This window comes from Nyctereutes procyonoides, unplaced genomic scaffold (genome assembly GCF_905146905.1).
Source record: "Nyctereutes procyonoides isolate TBG_1078 unplaced genomic scaffold, NYPRO_anot_genome, whole genome shotgun sequence".
Classification (NCBI taxonomy): Eukaryota; Metazoa; Chordata; class Mammalia; order Carnivora; family Canidae; genus Nyctereutes; species Nyctereutes procyonoides.
Genome location: NW_026575029.1, coordinates 4509250 through 4525293, shown reverse-complemented (window position 1 = coordinate 4525293; position 16044 = coordinate 4509250). Strand labels below are relative to the sequence as shown.

At 40.6% G+C, this 16044-nt stretch overlaps 1 protein-coding gene across 3 annotated transcripts in view; it reads left to right on the top strand.

Moving 5' to 3' along the window:
* The first annotated feature begins 59 nt into the window (after positions 1-59).
* Positions 60-16044, top strand: part of PRIMPOL (primase and DNA directed polymerase) — a 54074-nt gene continuing 38089 nt past the window's right edge. For 2 of the 3 annotated variants that reach the window (XM_055315686.1, XM_055315684.1), the window contains exons 1-4: positions 60-180; positions 610-687; positions 3191-3320; positions 5153-5386. In XM_055315686.1, coding sequence (XP_055171661.1) covers positions 5207-5386 — 180 coding nt within the window. In that variant the 5' untranslated portion in view covers positions 60-180; positions 610-687; positions 3191-3320; positions 5153-5206. The remainder of the gene's footprint in view (positions 181-609; positions 688-3190; positions 3321-5152; positions 5387-16044) is intronic. The other variant, XM_055315685.1, reaches the window with a different exon arrangement.

Here is a 16044-nt window from a genome sequence, read left to right as displayed (position 1 = left end):
GTTTTTGCTTTTTGCTAAAAAGAGAAATACCGAAATCAGATTTGGCTTCCAGGCTTGGGCCTGCCTTTATCTCTCCCAGATTGAGAGAAGAACGACCAGTGTGTTTGGCAGGCCTTTTTCTGCAGTAAAACTGAAGAACAGGATCCTGTGCAAACCCTCCCCAGGGGGCTCAGCATGCAGGTATTTATTTATTTATTTAAAGATTTTTTATTTATTTACTCATGAGAGACACAGAGAGGCAGAGACATAGGCAGAGGGAGAAGCAGGCTCCATGCAGGGAGCCCGATGTGGGACTCGATCCGGGGATTCTAGGATCATGCCCTGGGCCGAAGGCAGGCATTAAACCCGCTGAGCCACCCGGGGATCCCAGCATGCAGGTATTTTTAAGGAAGGTGCTGGTATAGTCACAGGCATCCTATCACCCCCATTGGGATGCTCACACCCTTCTTGGGTGAAACTCTTGCCAAAATGATACTTGAGTTAAAGCAGCAGCAGCAGTTTTCTGTTTTCCTGCAAATGATACTAATTAATCTAGTGAAGTTTTATCATGGTAAAGTGGTTGGCTAGAGGCCATGTCTTCTGACCGAATCCAGTCGTTTGTTGTTACAGGATCGTCTCGGAAGTGGCGAACTTTGATCTGGGGCCTTGGGGAAGAAGAATTTGGGAAAGGCAAGTGAGGCATTCCAGGTGAGAGGAATATACATGCAAGGGGGGGAAGATTGTAGTGAGCCAAGGACGGGACGCAGTCCTTAGCGCTCATTTGGTGCAGAGGCTGAACACTAAGAAATAAAATGATTAAGTGGTTTAGGTTCTGGAGAACGTGAAGTGGTTTAGAATCTGGTCCAGATTCTGGAGGGAGTTTGGACTTCTTGAGGTAAACCAAAGTGTGAATCGAGTGATGTTGTGAATCATTGATGAGCCTTGGTATGAAAAGTTAACAATCTGGTTTTAAGGGAGGTTAGTTTGGCAGAGTTAGGCTATGGGGGGGGGGGTACCCAGTGGGGATGGTAGTAAGAGGGAACTAGGAAAGAATAATATACCACCCTATGTTTTCTTATCCCTCATGGAGATTTTTGGGAGGTTTACATCTGAGTTACTTCTTTTCAAGCATAGAGAGGCAAAACGACCAAAGTAGGGAAAAAAAATTCAATTAGTATATTTAATTTCTTCAGGTGTTACTCAGCTGGGATGTACTCTTATATAACAATATTACTATAAATAAATTTTAAATTTTTTTTTAAGATTTATATATTCACTGGAGGCACACAGAGAGAGATAGAGACAGAGACATAGGCAGAGGGAGAAGCAGGCTCCATGCAGGGAGCCCGATGGGGGACTCCATCCCAGGTCTCCAGGATCACACCCTGGGCTGAAGGCGGCGCTAAACCGCTGAGCCACCAGGGCTGCACTATAAATGAATTTTGATCACATACTTTATAACGACTATTCTAGCAGTGGGAGAAGTAGTATCCATGTATTCCAAAAGGCCATAAAGGAGATTATGTTAAGAAAATATTGTCAAATACTAGGACGTTGCTAAATCCTGGGACTGGGACATAGATGCCAGAAAACACTAAATCCTGTTATATCAGTTCTCAGGGCAGAAGGACAAGTTGGACTTGGGGAATAGGAGTGGACTTGTGATAGACAAAAGAGGAAACGGAAGCTGGAAGTGCACCAGGGAGAACCATGGTTCCCTAGAAGCCGGGAATCATGGAGCACGTGCCGTCTGTTTCAGCTGCTTCTGGGACTCAGGCCATCACGTGTCGGAGCTGGGCAAGTCTAGGCATAAACTTAGGGAAACCAGGCCTGCTCAAGTTAGCTGTGACATCTCTCTGCCTCCTTCCCTCTGCCTCTTCTCCCACCACAGTTCCTCGAGAAGGACTAAGCCAGCCTTTTTTCTAGCCCTGATCACCTTTAGTTGTAAAATGGGTATTGAACATGGTTAAATGCAATGTTAAGAAAGAACATTGGGCGGAGGGGGTGCGCATCTGGCTGGTTCAGTGGGTAGAGCATGTGACTCTTGACTTTGAGGCTGTGAGTTCAAGCCTCACTTTGGCCCTAGAGTTTCATCTGACAAAAAAAAAAAAAAAAAAAAAAAAAAAAAAAAAAAAAAGGAAAAGAAAGTAACATTGTGGTACAATGTAAAGAAATAACAGAGCTCTTAAACCTACTATTTTAAAATGAAACATATTTTTCTTTGGAACTTGGAAACTTACCAAAAAAAAATAGTTCAGGTCCCTATGTGAAAAGGGGCTTTTTATGTACAGTTCTATAAAAGACAACAGTCTTTCCCCACCAGGAATTAAAAGCATTTCTAAAATGATGACCTGTGTTTTATCCCAGAGGGTAGGATATGATAGTCCAAAACCAGAATGCCAGATGCCTTCCTGGTCTCCATTTCCTTTGTTTTTGTCATTCAACCCTCCTGCTCCAGTAGTCCTGCCCCCAGTTGTCATCTAACCCTCAACCCAGCTGTTACAATTTGTGAACAGTGCAGACAACATGAGGGCATAACATATATTGAATTCCTCTTCTTTCTCTCTTGACACCGTGGTGTCCTCAGTCCAGTAAGTGTCAGACTGGTTTTGCATTGTGTCTCCGGGACTTTCATGTATGGCATACTCCCCATGATCATACCAATAGTTTTTACAAAATCAAAAATTTTCCTGATGTCCATGTCACGAAGTGTGAACATCCACGGGGTTATTCCCAGACAGTTCCTGGTTAGATACTAGAGCTACAAATCATACCTAATTGCATTCTGTGTTTATTTCCTTCACTAACTTATCAGTGGGCTTTATTAAAAGTTAATACATTTCATAGAAAAAAAACAGTTTCTCACTTAGATGTCTAAGTGTAGAGGATTTTTGTCTGTATGTGAAGCAGATTAAAATAAACTGAATACTCAGAATCTAGCAATCCAGAGTTCCATGTCACTTTGTATTGAAAAAGCCATTTCATTAAAAATTATCCCATCTCTTCAATTCCAGTGAAATTTTATTCTGTTCCTAGGCATATCTGTTATAAAGTTTATGTTGACATCTTTAGAAATATGTTTATTTCTTGGTTTACTATTTTCACGCGGATTTGTTATAACTCTGAGAGAATAATCTTTCCTAGGTCTGATATATTTGAAGTCAAATGTGAACTCTAAGTGTCATGATAGTTTATCATCTCAATCTTTTAGGATGAACCTATTTTTTCTTCCCGGGAATATCTCCTATGCCAGTGACTTTGTGTTGCAAAGTTTTCTGCAAAAGTTCAAGAGAATATTTATCAACCTGATAAGCACAAGTACTGGAAAGGCACTGTCAAAGGTAAATAGGAATTGTTCCCTTGAATGCCTCAGTCTATATTGTTATTTCACTTTAAAAAGCTAATATATATGTTTTCTACATAGATAAATTATGATGTTACTAATGAAGGTGATAGGAATGAAGAGGGAGACTACATCAGTTATTGATTTCTGTGTGAAAAACCAGACCAAAACTTCTTGCCTTAAAAAAAAGTTAATTGTATAGTTCTGTGGGTTAACTAGGCAGGTCTTTGGCAGATCTTACCTGAACTCACTCAGGCTATCTTATGCATTGAATTCAGATGTCTGGATTATCCAAAATGTCTTAACATACCTGATAGTTGGTGTTGGCTGTTAGCTGGGATAATCAATCTGGTTCTTCTCCAGATGTCCTTTTTTCCTCAATGAGACTAGAGTACTAGCATGAGTCTCAGATCAGGACTCCAGCATTGCCAAATCCAGTGCAAAAGCTCTTACTACACCTCTTTTTGCTTCACTTTGTTGATGTGACATTGACCAAAGCAAGTCATGTGGCCAAGTACAGAGTCAGTGAGTGGACTTAGCATCTCTTGATGGGAGGAATGGCAGAGATTTTGTGGCCATTATTTACCTATGATGGAAGCTTTTCTCCTTTTCTAAAAACCTATCCTTTTTTTTTTTTTTTTTTTGGAAGCAACAGTAATCCCCAATCATAAAAGTATTGCCTGGCCCTCTTACCTTAGCGTGGCTAACATGGAAGCATTGTGTGCAAACAAAAACACGTGTCATTAATAAGTAAGAATTAAAAGACTGTCATTTTGGGATGCCTGGGTGGTTGAGTGTCTGCCTTTGGTTCATGTCGTGATCCCGGAGTCCTGGGATCAAGTCCTGCAACAGGCTCCCTACAGGAAGCCTCCTCCCTCTGCCTATGTGTCTGCCTCTTTCTCTGTGTCTCTCATGAATAAATAAATAAGAATCTTAAAAATAAAAACCTGTCATTTCACTCTGACTAATCACAAAAATACAGTCATTAAATTAACATACTTTAAAATTTGTTCATTCCTGTCTTTATACAAGCTTATGATTACTATTGACATTCTAAACTAAGACTAACCAATATTCTAGGTCCCATTTATACCAGAGTTTTTCTCCCAACTAACAGTTGTGTTGGGAGAAAAGAGCAGTGGATAGAAACAGAAGAAAAGGGAACTGCACAGTGGTGTCTAGAAATGAACTCTGCACTAATAAATAGTAGCACAAGATGATGGCTGAAGTATTAGCACTACTTGGGCAAGATCGTGCTTGATGCAATAAAGTGTTTATAATAAAAACCATAATATAAAAATCACTTACATTTACTTGAGGCCTTGTAATTTACAAAATGTTTTCCTATGTCTTATCACATTTATCCTTGTGATAATTACATAAAGTGTTCAGGATGATGATGATCCACATTTTGCACTTAAGGCTTTGGGCACTTCTAAAATCAGCAATGTTAGATGGAAGAGCCAAGATCTAAAGCTACCTAATAAGTAGCCCCATTCTTATTTTATATTAAAATTTCATGCAGAAAGAAAAAAAAATATATGGCAGTTAAGGAAATAACCATTAGGAAATGAGTTTTGAGAGACACCTGGGTGGCTCAGAGGTTGAGCATCTATCTACCTTTGGCTCAGGGTGTGACCCTGGGGTCCGGGATCGAGTCCCCACATCAGGCTCCAGCAGGGAGCCTGCTTCTCCCTCTATGTCTCTGCCTTTCTCTTTGTGTCTCTCATGAATAAATAAATAAAATCTTAAAAAAAAGGAAATGAGTTTTGAAGTTTTACAAAGACAATGTATTCTAAATAAATACATTGATGTCCTTGTTTGTTTTAGTACTGATAGAAATCTTACATGGGATAGAATTTCGTTTGTCTAACTTCTAAACCAATGGAGAGAAAATGGGAAGCAAAACTGAAGCAAATTGAAGAACGAGCATCTTGTTATGAGAGGAAACCTTTGTCCTCGGTATACAGACCAAGACTGTCCAAGCCAGAAGAACCACCCTCCATTTGGAAATTATTCCATCGGCAAACTCAAGCTTTTAATTTTGTTAAAAGCTGTAAAGAGGTAATTTTCTCATCTACTTTTTTTGGGGAGGGGGAGCTATTATAACTTAAGATTTTTTTAAAAAAAGGTTTGATTGTCTTCATTTCACTTCACATGATCTACCAAAAGAATTATTGTGATCTAAATATACCACTACAAAAAAATATTCCTCTGAATTGCTGGCCATTTACTTTATATTTGCAATGAAAAAGAATGACCTATGTAGTGCCAATTAGTTTAAAAAATTTGTAATGAGGGCACCTGGGTGGCTCAGTTGGTTGAGCAGCTGCCTTCAGCTCAGGTCATGATCTCAGGGTCCTGGGATCGAGTCCTACATCAGGCTCTTGCTTAGTGGGGAGTCTGCTTCTCCCTCTCCTTCTACCCCACTACTAATGCTCATGGTCTCTCTCGCTCCCTCTCTTTCTCTCTCTCTCTCTCTGGCTGTCTCAAATAAATAAATAAAATGCCAAAAAAAATTTGTAATGACATTTTTTAAAGTTTTAGTTGAGATATAGTTGATAGTTTCAGGTGAACAACGTAGTGATTTAACAATTATGTAGATTATAAATGCTCACCATAAGTCTAGGCATCATCTTTCACCAAGTTAACTACAAAATTGATGACTATATTCCTTGTGCTGTACTGTTCATCACCGTGACTTGTGGTGTCTCTCTATCCCCCTTCACTCCAGAAAACACCAGTTCTCTGTATTTATGAGTCTGTTTCAAGTGTGTTTTGTTTTTAGATTCCACATGTAAGTGAAATCATATGACCCTTGTTTTTCTCTAACTTATTTCACTTAGCATAATATCCTCTAGGTCCATCCATGTTATTGTGAACAGCAAGACTTCCTTCTTTTTGTTTTTTATGGCTGAGTAATATTCTTTTGTGTGTTTATATACTACATCTTCTTTATCTTCATTTATCAGTGGACACTTAGGTGTCTTTCATGTCTTTGCTATTATAAACATAGGTATATATATATTCTTTTGCATTAGTGGTTTCATTTTTTCACGTACATAATTCCTAGAATTGCCTTCTCTGTAGTAGATTAATTAACCATATAATTGTGGGTCTATATCCTGTTGCACTGATTTATGTGTGTACTTCTGTGCCAGTGCCATACTGTTTTGATTATTTTAGCATTGTAATATACTTTGAAATCTGGGGTTGTAATACTTTCAGGTTTGTTCTTCTATCTGAAGGTTGCTTTGGTTTCTGTGGTCTTATGTGGTTCCATACAAATTTTAGGAGTATTTGTTCTAGTTTGTGAAAGACATTATTGGTATTTTGGTAGGGATTGCATTGAATCTATAGATTGCTTTGGGTAGTATGGATATTTTAGCAGTATTACTTCTTCAGATCCATGAACATTGTATATCTTTCCATTTGTGTTGTCTTCAATTTCTTTTATCATTGCCTCATAGTTTTCAGAGTACAGGTCTTTCACCTCCTTTATTAAATTTATTCCTAGGTATCTTATTCTCTCTAATGCAACTGTAAATGTGATTGTTTTCTTAATTTCTTTCTGATAGCTCACTATTAATATATAAAAGGGCCCTCAATTTTTGTGTGTTAATTTTGTATCCAGTGACTCTACTGGATTTATTTACTAGTTCTAATTGTTTTTTTTGGTGGAGTCTTTAGGGTTTTCTATACACAGTATCATGTTATCTGCAAATAGTGACAGTTTAATTCTTCCTTAGCAATTTGGATGCCTTTTTTCCCTTCTTTTCTGATTGCTATGGTTAGGACTTCTAGTACTATATTAAGTAAAAGTGGGAAAAATGGGCATTTTTATGTTTCCCTAATCTTAGAAGAAAGGCTTTCAGCTTTTCATTATTGGATATGATGTTGGCTGTGGGCTTGTCATATTTGGTCTTTATTATGTTGAGGTGTGTTCCCTCTATATTCACTTTGTTGATAGTTTTATCGTGATGTTAAATTTGATCAGATGCTTTTTCTGCATCTTTTGAGATGATCATTTGATCTTTATCCTTCATTCTGTTAAAGTGCTGTATATGTTGATTGATTTGTGGGTATTGAACCATCCTTGCACCCTGGAATAAACTCCACTTGATCATGGTGAATGATGCTTTTAATGTATTGTGTTGGGTTTACTAAAATCTTGTTGAAGATTTTTGCATCTGTGCTCATCAGGGATAATGGTCTGTAATTTCCTCTTTTTTAGTGTCTTTGTCTAGTTTGGTTTGAAGGTAATGCTGGTAGCCCTGTAGAACAAATCAAGAAGCATTCCTTTAAAAAAAAAAAAAAGGAAGCATTCCTTCCTCTTGTATATTTTGGAATAGTTTGAGAACTCTTTTTGGTAGAAGGGCACCTGGGTGGCTCAGTGCTACTTTTGGCTCAGATTGTGATCCTGGGGTCCTGGGATTGAGTCCCACATCAGGATCCCCACAGGGAGCCTGCTTCTCCCTCTGCCTGTGTCTCTGTCTCTCTCTGTGTGTCTCTCATGAATAAATAAAATTTTAAAAATAAATGTTTGGTAGAATTCACTTGTGTAGCTATCTGATCCTGGACTTTTATTTTTTGGGGAATTATTAAAGACATTTTTATTGGGAGTTCAATTTGCCAACATATAGCATATAACCCAGTGCTCATCCTGTCAAGTGCCCCCCTCAATGCCCATCACCTAGTCATCCCATACCCCTGCCCACCTCCCCTTCCACCACCCCCTGTTCATTTCCCAGAGTTAGGAGTCTCTCACGTTCTGTCTCCCTCTCTGATATTTCCCACTAATTTTCTCTCCTTTCCCCTTTATTCCCTTTCACTATTTTTTATATTCCCCAAATGAATGAGACCATTTAATGTTTGTCCTTCTCCAATTGAGTTATTTCACTCAGCATAATACCCTCCAGTTCCATCCATGTTGAAGCAAATGGTGGGTATTTGTCGTTTCTAATGGCTGAGTAATATTCGATTGTATACATATACCACAGCTCCTTTATCCATTCATCTTTCTTTTTTTCTTAAGACTTTATATATTTATTCATGAGAGACACACAGAGAGAGAGAGAGAGGCAGAGACACAGGCAGAAGGAGAAGCAGGCTCCACACAAGGAGCCCGACATGGGACTCGATCCTAGGTCTCCAGGATCACACCCCAGGCCGAAGGCAGCGCTAAACCAATAAGCCACCAGGGTTGCCCCTATTCATCTTTTGATGGGCACCGAGGCTCCTTCCACAGTTTGGCTATTGTGGATGTTGCTGCTATAAACATCAGGGTGCAGGTGTCCCAGTGTTTCACTGCATCTGTATCTTTGGGGTAGATCCCCGGCAGTGCAATTGCTGGGTTGTAGGGGAGTTCTATTTTTAACTCTTTGAAGAACCTCTACACAGGTTTCCAGAGTGGCTGCACCAGTTCACCTTCTCACCAACAGTGCAAGAGGGTTCCCCTTTCTCCACATCCTCTCCAACATTTGTTGTTTCCCGTCTTGTTAATTTTCCCCATTCTCACTGGTGTGAGCTGGTATCTCATTGTGGTTTTGATTTGTATTTCCCTGATGACAAGTGATGCAGAGCATTTTCTCATGTGCTTGTTGGCCATGTGTATGTCTTCTTTTTTTTTTATGAATTAATTTTTATTGGTGTTCAATTTACCAACATACAGAATAACACCCAGTGCTCATCCCGTCAAGTGTACCCCTCAGTGCCCGTCACCCATTCACCCCCACCCCCCACCCTCCTCCCCCTCCACCACCCCTAGTTCATTTCCCAGAGTTAGAAGTCTTTATGTTCTGTCTCCCTTTCTGATATTTCTCACACATTTCTTCTCCCTTCCCTTATATTCCCTTTCGCTATTATTCATATTCCCCAAATGAATGAGAACATACACTGTTTGTCCTTCTCCGGTTACTGTGGCCAAGTTCAAAAAGGGTGTTGCCTGAGTTCTTCTCTGGGATTTTGATGGAATCTTGTCTCACATTTAGATCTTTCATCCATTTTGAGTTTATCTTTGTGTATGGTGCATGAGAGTGGTCCAGTTTCATTCTTCTGCATGTGGATGTCCAATTTTCCCAGCACCATTTATTGAAGAGACTGTCTTTCTTCCAGTGGATCGTCTTTCCTGCTTTATCGAATATTAGTTGACCATAAAGTTCAGGGTCCACTTCTGGGTTCTCTATTCTGTTCCATTGATCTATGTGTCTGTTTTTGTGCCAGTACCACACTGTCTTGATGAACACAGCTTTGTAGTACAACCTGAAATCTGGCATTGTGATGCCCCCAGATACGGTTTTCTTTTTTTAAAATTCCCCTGGCTGTTTGGGGTCTTTTCTGATTCCACACAAATCTTAAAATAATTTGTTCTAAGTCTCTGAAGAAAGTCCATGGTATTTTGATAGGGATTGCATTATACGTGTAAATTGCCCTGGGTAACATTGACATTTTCACAATATTAATTCTACCAATCCATGAGCATGGAATATTTTTCCATCTCTTTGTGTCTTCCTCAATTTCTTTCAGAAGTGTTCTGTAGTTTTTAGGGTATATTTTGAGAACCATTTGAATGGTAAATGGTTCTCCAACCTTTTATTTTTAGGTTGTAGGTGTCCTTCTGTCTAAAATGAGTCTCTTGTAGACAGCAAATAGATGGGTCCTGTTTTTTTATCCAGTCTGAAACTCTGCGCCTTTTGATGGGGTCATTAAGCCCATTCACGTTCAGAGTTACTTGAACTTCTTCTTAAAGGGGAGTTTTAAGAGTCCCCCTTAAAATTTCTTGCAGAGCTGGTTTGGAGGTCACATATTCTTTCAGTTCCTGCCTGTCTTGGAAGCTCTTTATCTCTCCTTCCATTTTGAATGAGAGCCTTGCTGGATAAAGTATTCTTGGTTGCATGTTCTTCTCATTTAGGACCCTGAATATATCCTGCCAGCCCTTTCTGGCCTGCCAGGTCTCTGTGGAGAGGTCTGCTGTTACCCTAATATTCCTCCCCATGAAAGTCAGGGACTTCTTGTCTCTTGCTGCTTTAAGGATCTTCTCTTTATCTTTGGAATTTGCAAGCTTCACTATTAGATGTCGAGGTGTTGAACGGTTTTTATTGATTTTAGGGGGGGATCTCTCTATTTCCTGGATCTGAATGCCTGTTTCCCTTCCCAGATTGGGAAAGTTTTCAGCTAGGATTTGTTCAAATACATATTCTGGCCCTCTGTCCCTTTTGGCGCCCTCGGGAACCCCAATTAAACGTAGGTTTTTCTTCCTTAGAGTGTCGTTCATTTCCCTTAATCTGTCTTCATGGTTCTTTAATTGTTTATCTCTTTTTTCCTCAGTTTCCCTCTTTGCCATTAACTTGTCTTCTATGTCACTCACTCGTTCTTCCACCTCGTTAACCCTCGTCGTTAGGACTTCTAGTTTGGATTGCATCTCATTCAATTGATTTTTAATTTCTGCCTGATTGGATCTAAATTCTGCAGTCATGAAGTCTCGTGAGGCCTTAATGCTTTTTTCTAGAGCCACCAGTAGCTGTATAATGGTGCTTCTGAATTGGCTTTCTGACATTGAAGTGTAATCCAGATTTTGTAACTCTGTGGGAGAGAGGGCTGTTTCTGATTCTTTCTTTTGAAGTGAGGTTTTCCTTCTAGTCATTTTGCTCAGTGCAGAGTGGCCAAAAACAAGTTGTATTGGAACACGGGGGAGTATCACTGGTCCGTCTAGCTGGTCTTCTGGGGGAGGGGCCTGCTGTGCTGATTTTCAGGTGTCAGCACTTGGGGGAGCTGCTCTGCCCCTGCCTGCTGCCGTGGGACCCAGGGAGGAACAGCAGCAGTTGCTATGGCAACTCTGGAAGCCTGGATTCAGCCTCCGCAGGAACTATGGGGCTCGGGGCTCTCGGCTCTCCGTCCGCAGGGCCTGAAGGCTCCAGGGCGGGGCCGCTGATCTGCTCAGCTCCGGGCAGGAGCGTCCTTACTGTCCTGGGCCCTCCCGGCCTCTGCCTGTCCCAGGGGGAGGCCGGATCCTGGGCTGTGTCCCGGCGCCCTGTGCTCCGGGGCCTGCGCTGTTTGATTCGCTCTCCCGCCCTGCAGCCCCCTCCGCGGAGCTGCCGCCCGAGCCCCTCCGAGCTGCTCCGGTCCCGCCGTGCTGCTCCGGTCCCGCCGTGCGCGCTGCAGCCCTTAGGGAGCTCGGAGCACTCTCCTGCGCTCGCAGGTGTCTGTTAGTGTCCCAGGGAGCCCGAGGGCATCCCCGCTCTCCTGGGTCCTGCTCCAACTCCCTGCGAGCCCCTTTCCGCCCGCCCGGGAAGGTTGGTGCAGCTCCTGCTCCTCCGGGACGGGGCTCTCCTGTCCTGGGGACACTCGCCCCGGCCTCAGCCCGGCTCCTCGCGGGGCCCCTCCCCCTCGGAGGCCTTTTGTTTCTTTATTTCTTTTTCCCCGTCTTCCTACCTTGATAGAAGCTGAACTCTTCTCACTGTAGCATTCCAGCTGGTCTCTCTTTAAATCTCAGGCCGAATTCGTAGATTTTCAGGATGGTTTGAAGATTATCTAGGTAACTTGGTGGGGACAGGTGATTTGGGGACCCTGCTCTTCCGCCATCTTGCCCCTCCCTCTGTTCATGTCTTCTGCCCATTTCATGATTGGATTGTTTCTTTGCTGTTGAGTTTAATAAATTCTTTATAGATCTTGGATACTAGCCCTTTATCTGATATGTCACTTGCAAATATCTTCTCCCATTCTGTAGGTTGTCTTTTAGTTTTGTTGACTGTTTCTTTTGCTGTGCAGAAGCTTTTTATCTTGATTAAGTCCCAATAGTTCATTTTTGCTTTTGTTTCTCTTGCCTTCATGGATGTATCTTGAAACAGGTTGCTGCGGCCAAGTTCAGAAAGGGTGTTGTCTGTGTTCTCCTCTAGGATTTTGATGGATTCTTATCTCACATTTAGATCTTTTTTTTTTAATTTTTATTTATTTATGATAGTTACACAGAAAGAGAGAGAGAGAGAGAGAAGCAGAGACACAGGCAGAGGGAGAAGCAGGCTCCATGCACCGGGAGCCCAATGTGGGATTCGATCCCAGGTCTCCAGGATCGCGCCCTGGGCCAAAGGCAGTTGCTAAACCGCTGCGCCACCCAGGGATCCCTCACATTTAGATCTTTCATCCATTTTGAGTTTATCTTTGTGTATGGTGTAAGAGATTGGTCCAGTTTCATTCTGCACGTGGCTGTCCAATTTTCCTAGCACCATTTATTGAAGAGACTGTCCTGTTTCCAGTGGATAGTCTTTCCTGCTTTGTTGAATATTAGTTGACCGTAGAGTTGAGGGTCCATTTCTGGGTTCTCTATTCTGTTCCATTGATCTATGTGTCTGTTTTTGTGCCAGTACCACACTGTCTCGATGACCACAGCTTTGTAGTACAACCTGAAATCTGGCATTGTGATGTCCCCAGATATGGTTTTCTTTTTTAATATTCCCCTGGCTATTTGGGGTCTTTTCTGATTCCACACAAATCTTAAGATGATTCGTTCCAACTCTCTGAAGAAAGTCCATGGTATTTTGATAGGGATTGCATTAAATGTGTAAATTGCCCTGGGTAGCATTTTTTTCACAATATTAATTCTTCCAATCCATGAGCATGGAATATTTTTCTATCTCTTTGTGTCTTCCTCAATTTCTTTCAGAACTGTTCTGTAGTTTTTAGGGTATAGATCCTTAACCTCTTTGGTTAGGTTAATTCCTAGGTATCTTATGCTTTTGGGTGCAATTATAAATGGGATTGACTCCTTAATTTCTCTTTCTTCAGTCTCATTGTTAGTGTACAGAAATGCCACTGATTTCTGGGCATGGATTTTGTATCCTGCCACACTGCCGAATTGCTGTATGAGTTCTAGCAATCTTGGGATCTTTTAGTTTTTTTATGTATCATGTCATCTGCAAAGAGGGAGAGAGTTTGACTTCTTCTTTGCCAATTTGAATGTCTTTTATTTCTTTTTGCTGCCCTATTGCTGAGACTAGGACTTCTAGTACTATGTTGAATGGCAGTGGTGAGAGTGGACATCCCTGTTGTGTTCCTGATCTTAGGGGAAAGGCTCCCAGTTTTTCCCCATTGAGAATGATATTTGCTGTGGGTTTTTTATAGGTGGCTTTTAAGATGCTGAGGAATGGTCCCTCTATCCCTATACTCTGAAGAGTTTTGATCAGGAATGGATGCTGTATTTTGTCAAATGCTTTCTCTGCATCTATTGAGAGGATCATATGGTTTTTGTTTTTTCTCTTGCTGATCTGATCAATCACATTGATTGCTTTACGAGCGTTGAACCAGCCTCACATCCCGGGGATAAATCCCACTTGGTCATGGTGAATAATCTTCTTAATGTACTGTTGGATCCTATCGGCTAGTATCTTGTTGAGAATTTTTGCATCTGTATTCATCAGGGATATTGGTCTATAATTCTCCTTTTTGGTGGGGTCTTTAGTTTTGGTATTAAAGTGATGCTGGCCTCATAGAACAAGTTTGGAAGTATTCCATATCTTTCTATCTTTTGGAACAGCTTTAGTAGAATAGGTATTGTTTCTCCTTTAAATGTTTGATAGAATTCCCCTAGGAAGCCATCTGGCCCTGGACTTTTGTGTTTTGGAGGTTTTTTGATGACTGCTTCAATTTCCTCCCTGGCTATCAGCCTGTTCAGGTTTTCTGTTTCTTCCTGTTCCAGTTTTGGTAGTTTGTGGTTTTCCAGAAATGTGTCCATTTCTTCTAGATTGCCTAATTTATTGGCTTATAGCTGCTCATAATATGTTTTTAAAATCGTTTGTATTTCCTTGGTATTGGTGGTGATCTCTCCTTTTTCATTTGTGATTTTGTTAATTTGAGTCTTTTCTCTTTTGTTTTTAATAAGGTTGGCTAATGGTTTATCTTATTAATTCTTTCAAAGAACCAACTCCTGGTTTTGTTGATCTGTTCCACAATTCTTCTGGTCTCTATTTCATTGAGTTCTGCTTGAATCTTTATTAACTCTCTTCTTCTGCTGAGTGTAGCTTTTTTTTGGGCGGGGGGTGTAGCTTTTATTTGCTGTTCTTTCTCTAGTTCCTTTAGGTGCAAGATTAGCTTTTGTATTTGAGTTCTTTCCAGTTTTTTGATGGATGCTTGTGTTGCAATGTATTTCCCTCTCAGGACTGCTTTTGCTGTATCCCAAAAATTTTGAACCGTTGTATCTTCATTCTAATTAGTTTCCATGAATCTTTTTAATTCTTCTCTAATTTGCTGGTTGACCCTTTCATCTTTTAGCAGGATGGTTCTTAACCTCCACATGTTTGAATTTCTTCCAAATTTCTTCTTGTGATATAGTTCTAGTTTCAAAGCATTATGGTCTGAAAATATGCAGGGGACAATTCTAATCTTTTGGTATGGGTTAAGACCTGATTTGTGACCCAGCATGTGGTCTATTCTGGAGAAAGTTCTGTGTGCACTTGAGAAGAATGTGTATTCAGTTGCGTTTGGATGTAAAGTTCTGTAAATATCTGTGAAGTCCATCTGGTCCAGTGTATCATTTCAAGCTCTTGTTTCTTTGGAGATGTTGTGCTTAGAAGATCTGTCATTTACAGAAAACGCCATGTTGAAGTATAAGTGTATTATTATCTAAGTATGTCTTAACTTTGTTTTTTGTTTTGTTTTGTTTTTTTAATATGTCTTTACTTTGGTTATTAATTGATTGATATACTTGGCAGCTCCCACATTCGGGGCATAAATAGTCATGATTGTTAGGTCCTCTTTTTGGATAGATCCTTTAAGTATGATATAGTGTCCCTCTTCATCTCTTATTACAGTCTTTGGGATAAACTTTAGTTTATCTGATATGGGGATTGCTACCCCAGCTTTCTTTTGAGGACCATTTGAATGGTGAATGGCTCTCCAACCTTTTATTTTCAGGCTGTATGTGTCCTTAGGTCTAAAATGAGTCTCTTGTAGACAGCAAATAGATGGGTCTTGCTTTTTTATCCAGTCTGAAACCCTGTGCCTTTTGATGGGATCATTAGACCCATTCATGTTCAGAGTTACTAGTGAAAGATGAATTTAGTGTCGTCATAATACCTATTCAGTCCCTGTTTCTGTGGATTGTTTCTTTGGACTTCCTCTTTCTTTTACAGAGTCCCCCTTAATATTTCTTGCAGAACTGGTTTGGTGGTCACATATTCTTTCTGCCTATCTTGGAAACCCTTTATCTCTCCTTCTATTCTGAATGAGAGCCTTGCTGCATAGAGTATTCTTGGCTGCATGTTCTCATTTAGGACCCTGAATATATCCTGCCAGCACTTTCTGGCCTGCCAGGTCTCTGTAGAGAGGTCGGCTGTTAACCCAATACTCCCCATATAAGTTAGGAATCTCTTGTCTTGCTGCTTTAAGGATCTTCTCTTTATCTTTGGAATTTGCAAGTTTCACTGTTAAATGTCGGGGTGTTGAACGATTTTTATTGATTTGGGCAGGGGGATCTTTCTATCTCCTGGATCTGAATGCCTGTTTCCCTCCCCGAGTTAGGGAAGTTCTCAGCTATGATTTGTTCAAATACACTTTCTGTCCTCTATCCCTTTCAGTGTCCTCTGGAACCCTAATTAAACATAGATTTTTTTTTTCCTTCTGAGGCTGTCTTTTATTTCCCTTAACCTTTCCTCATGATCTCTAATTGTTTTTCTCTTTTTTCCTCAGCTTCTTTCCTTGCCATCAACTTGTCTTCTGTGTCACTCACTCAT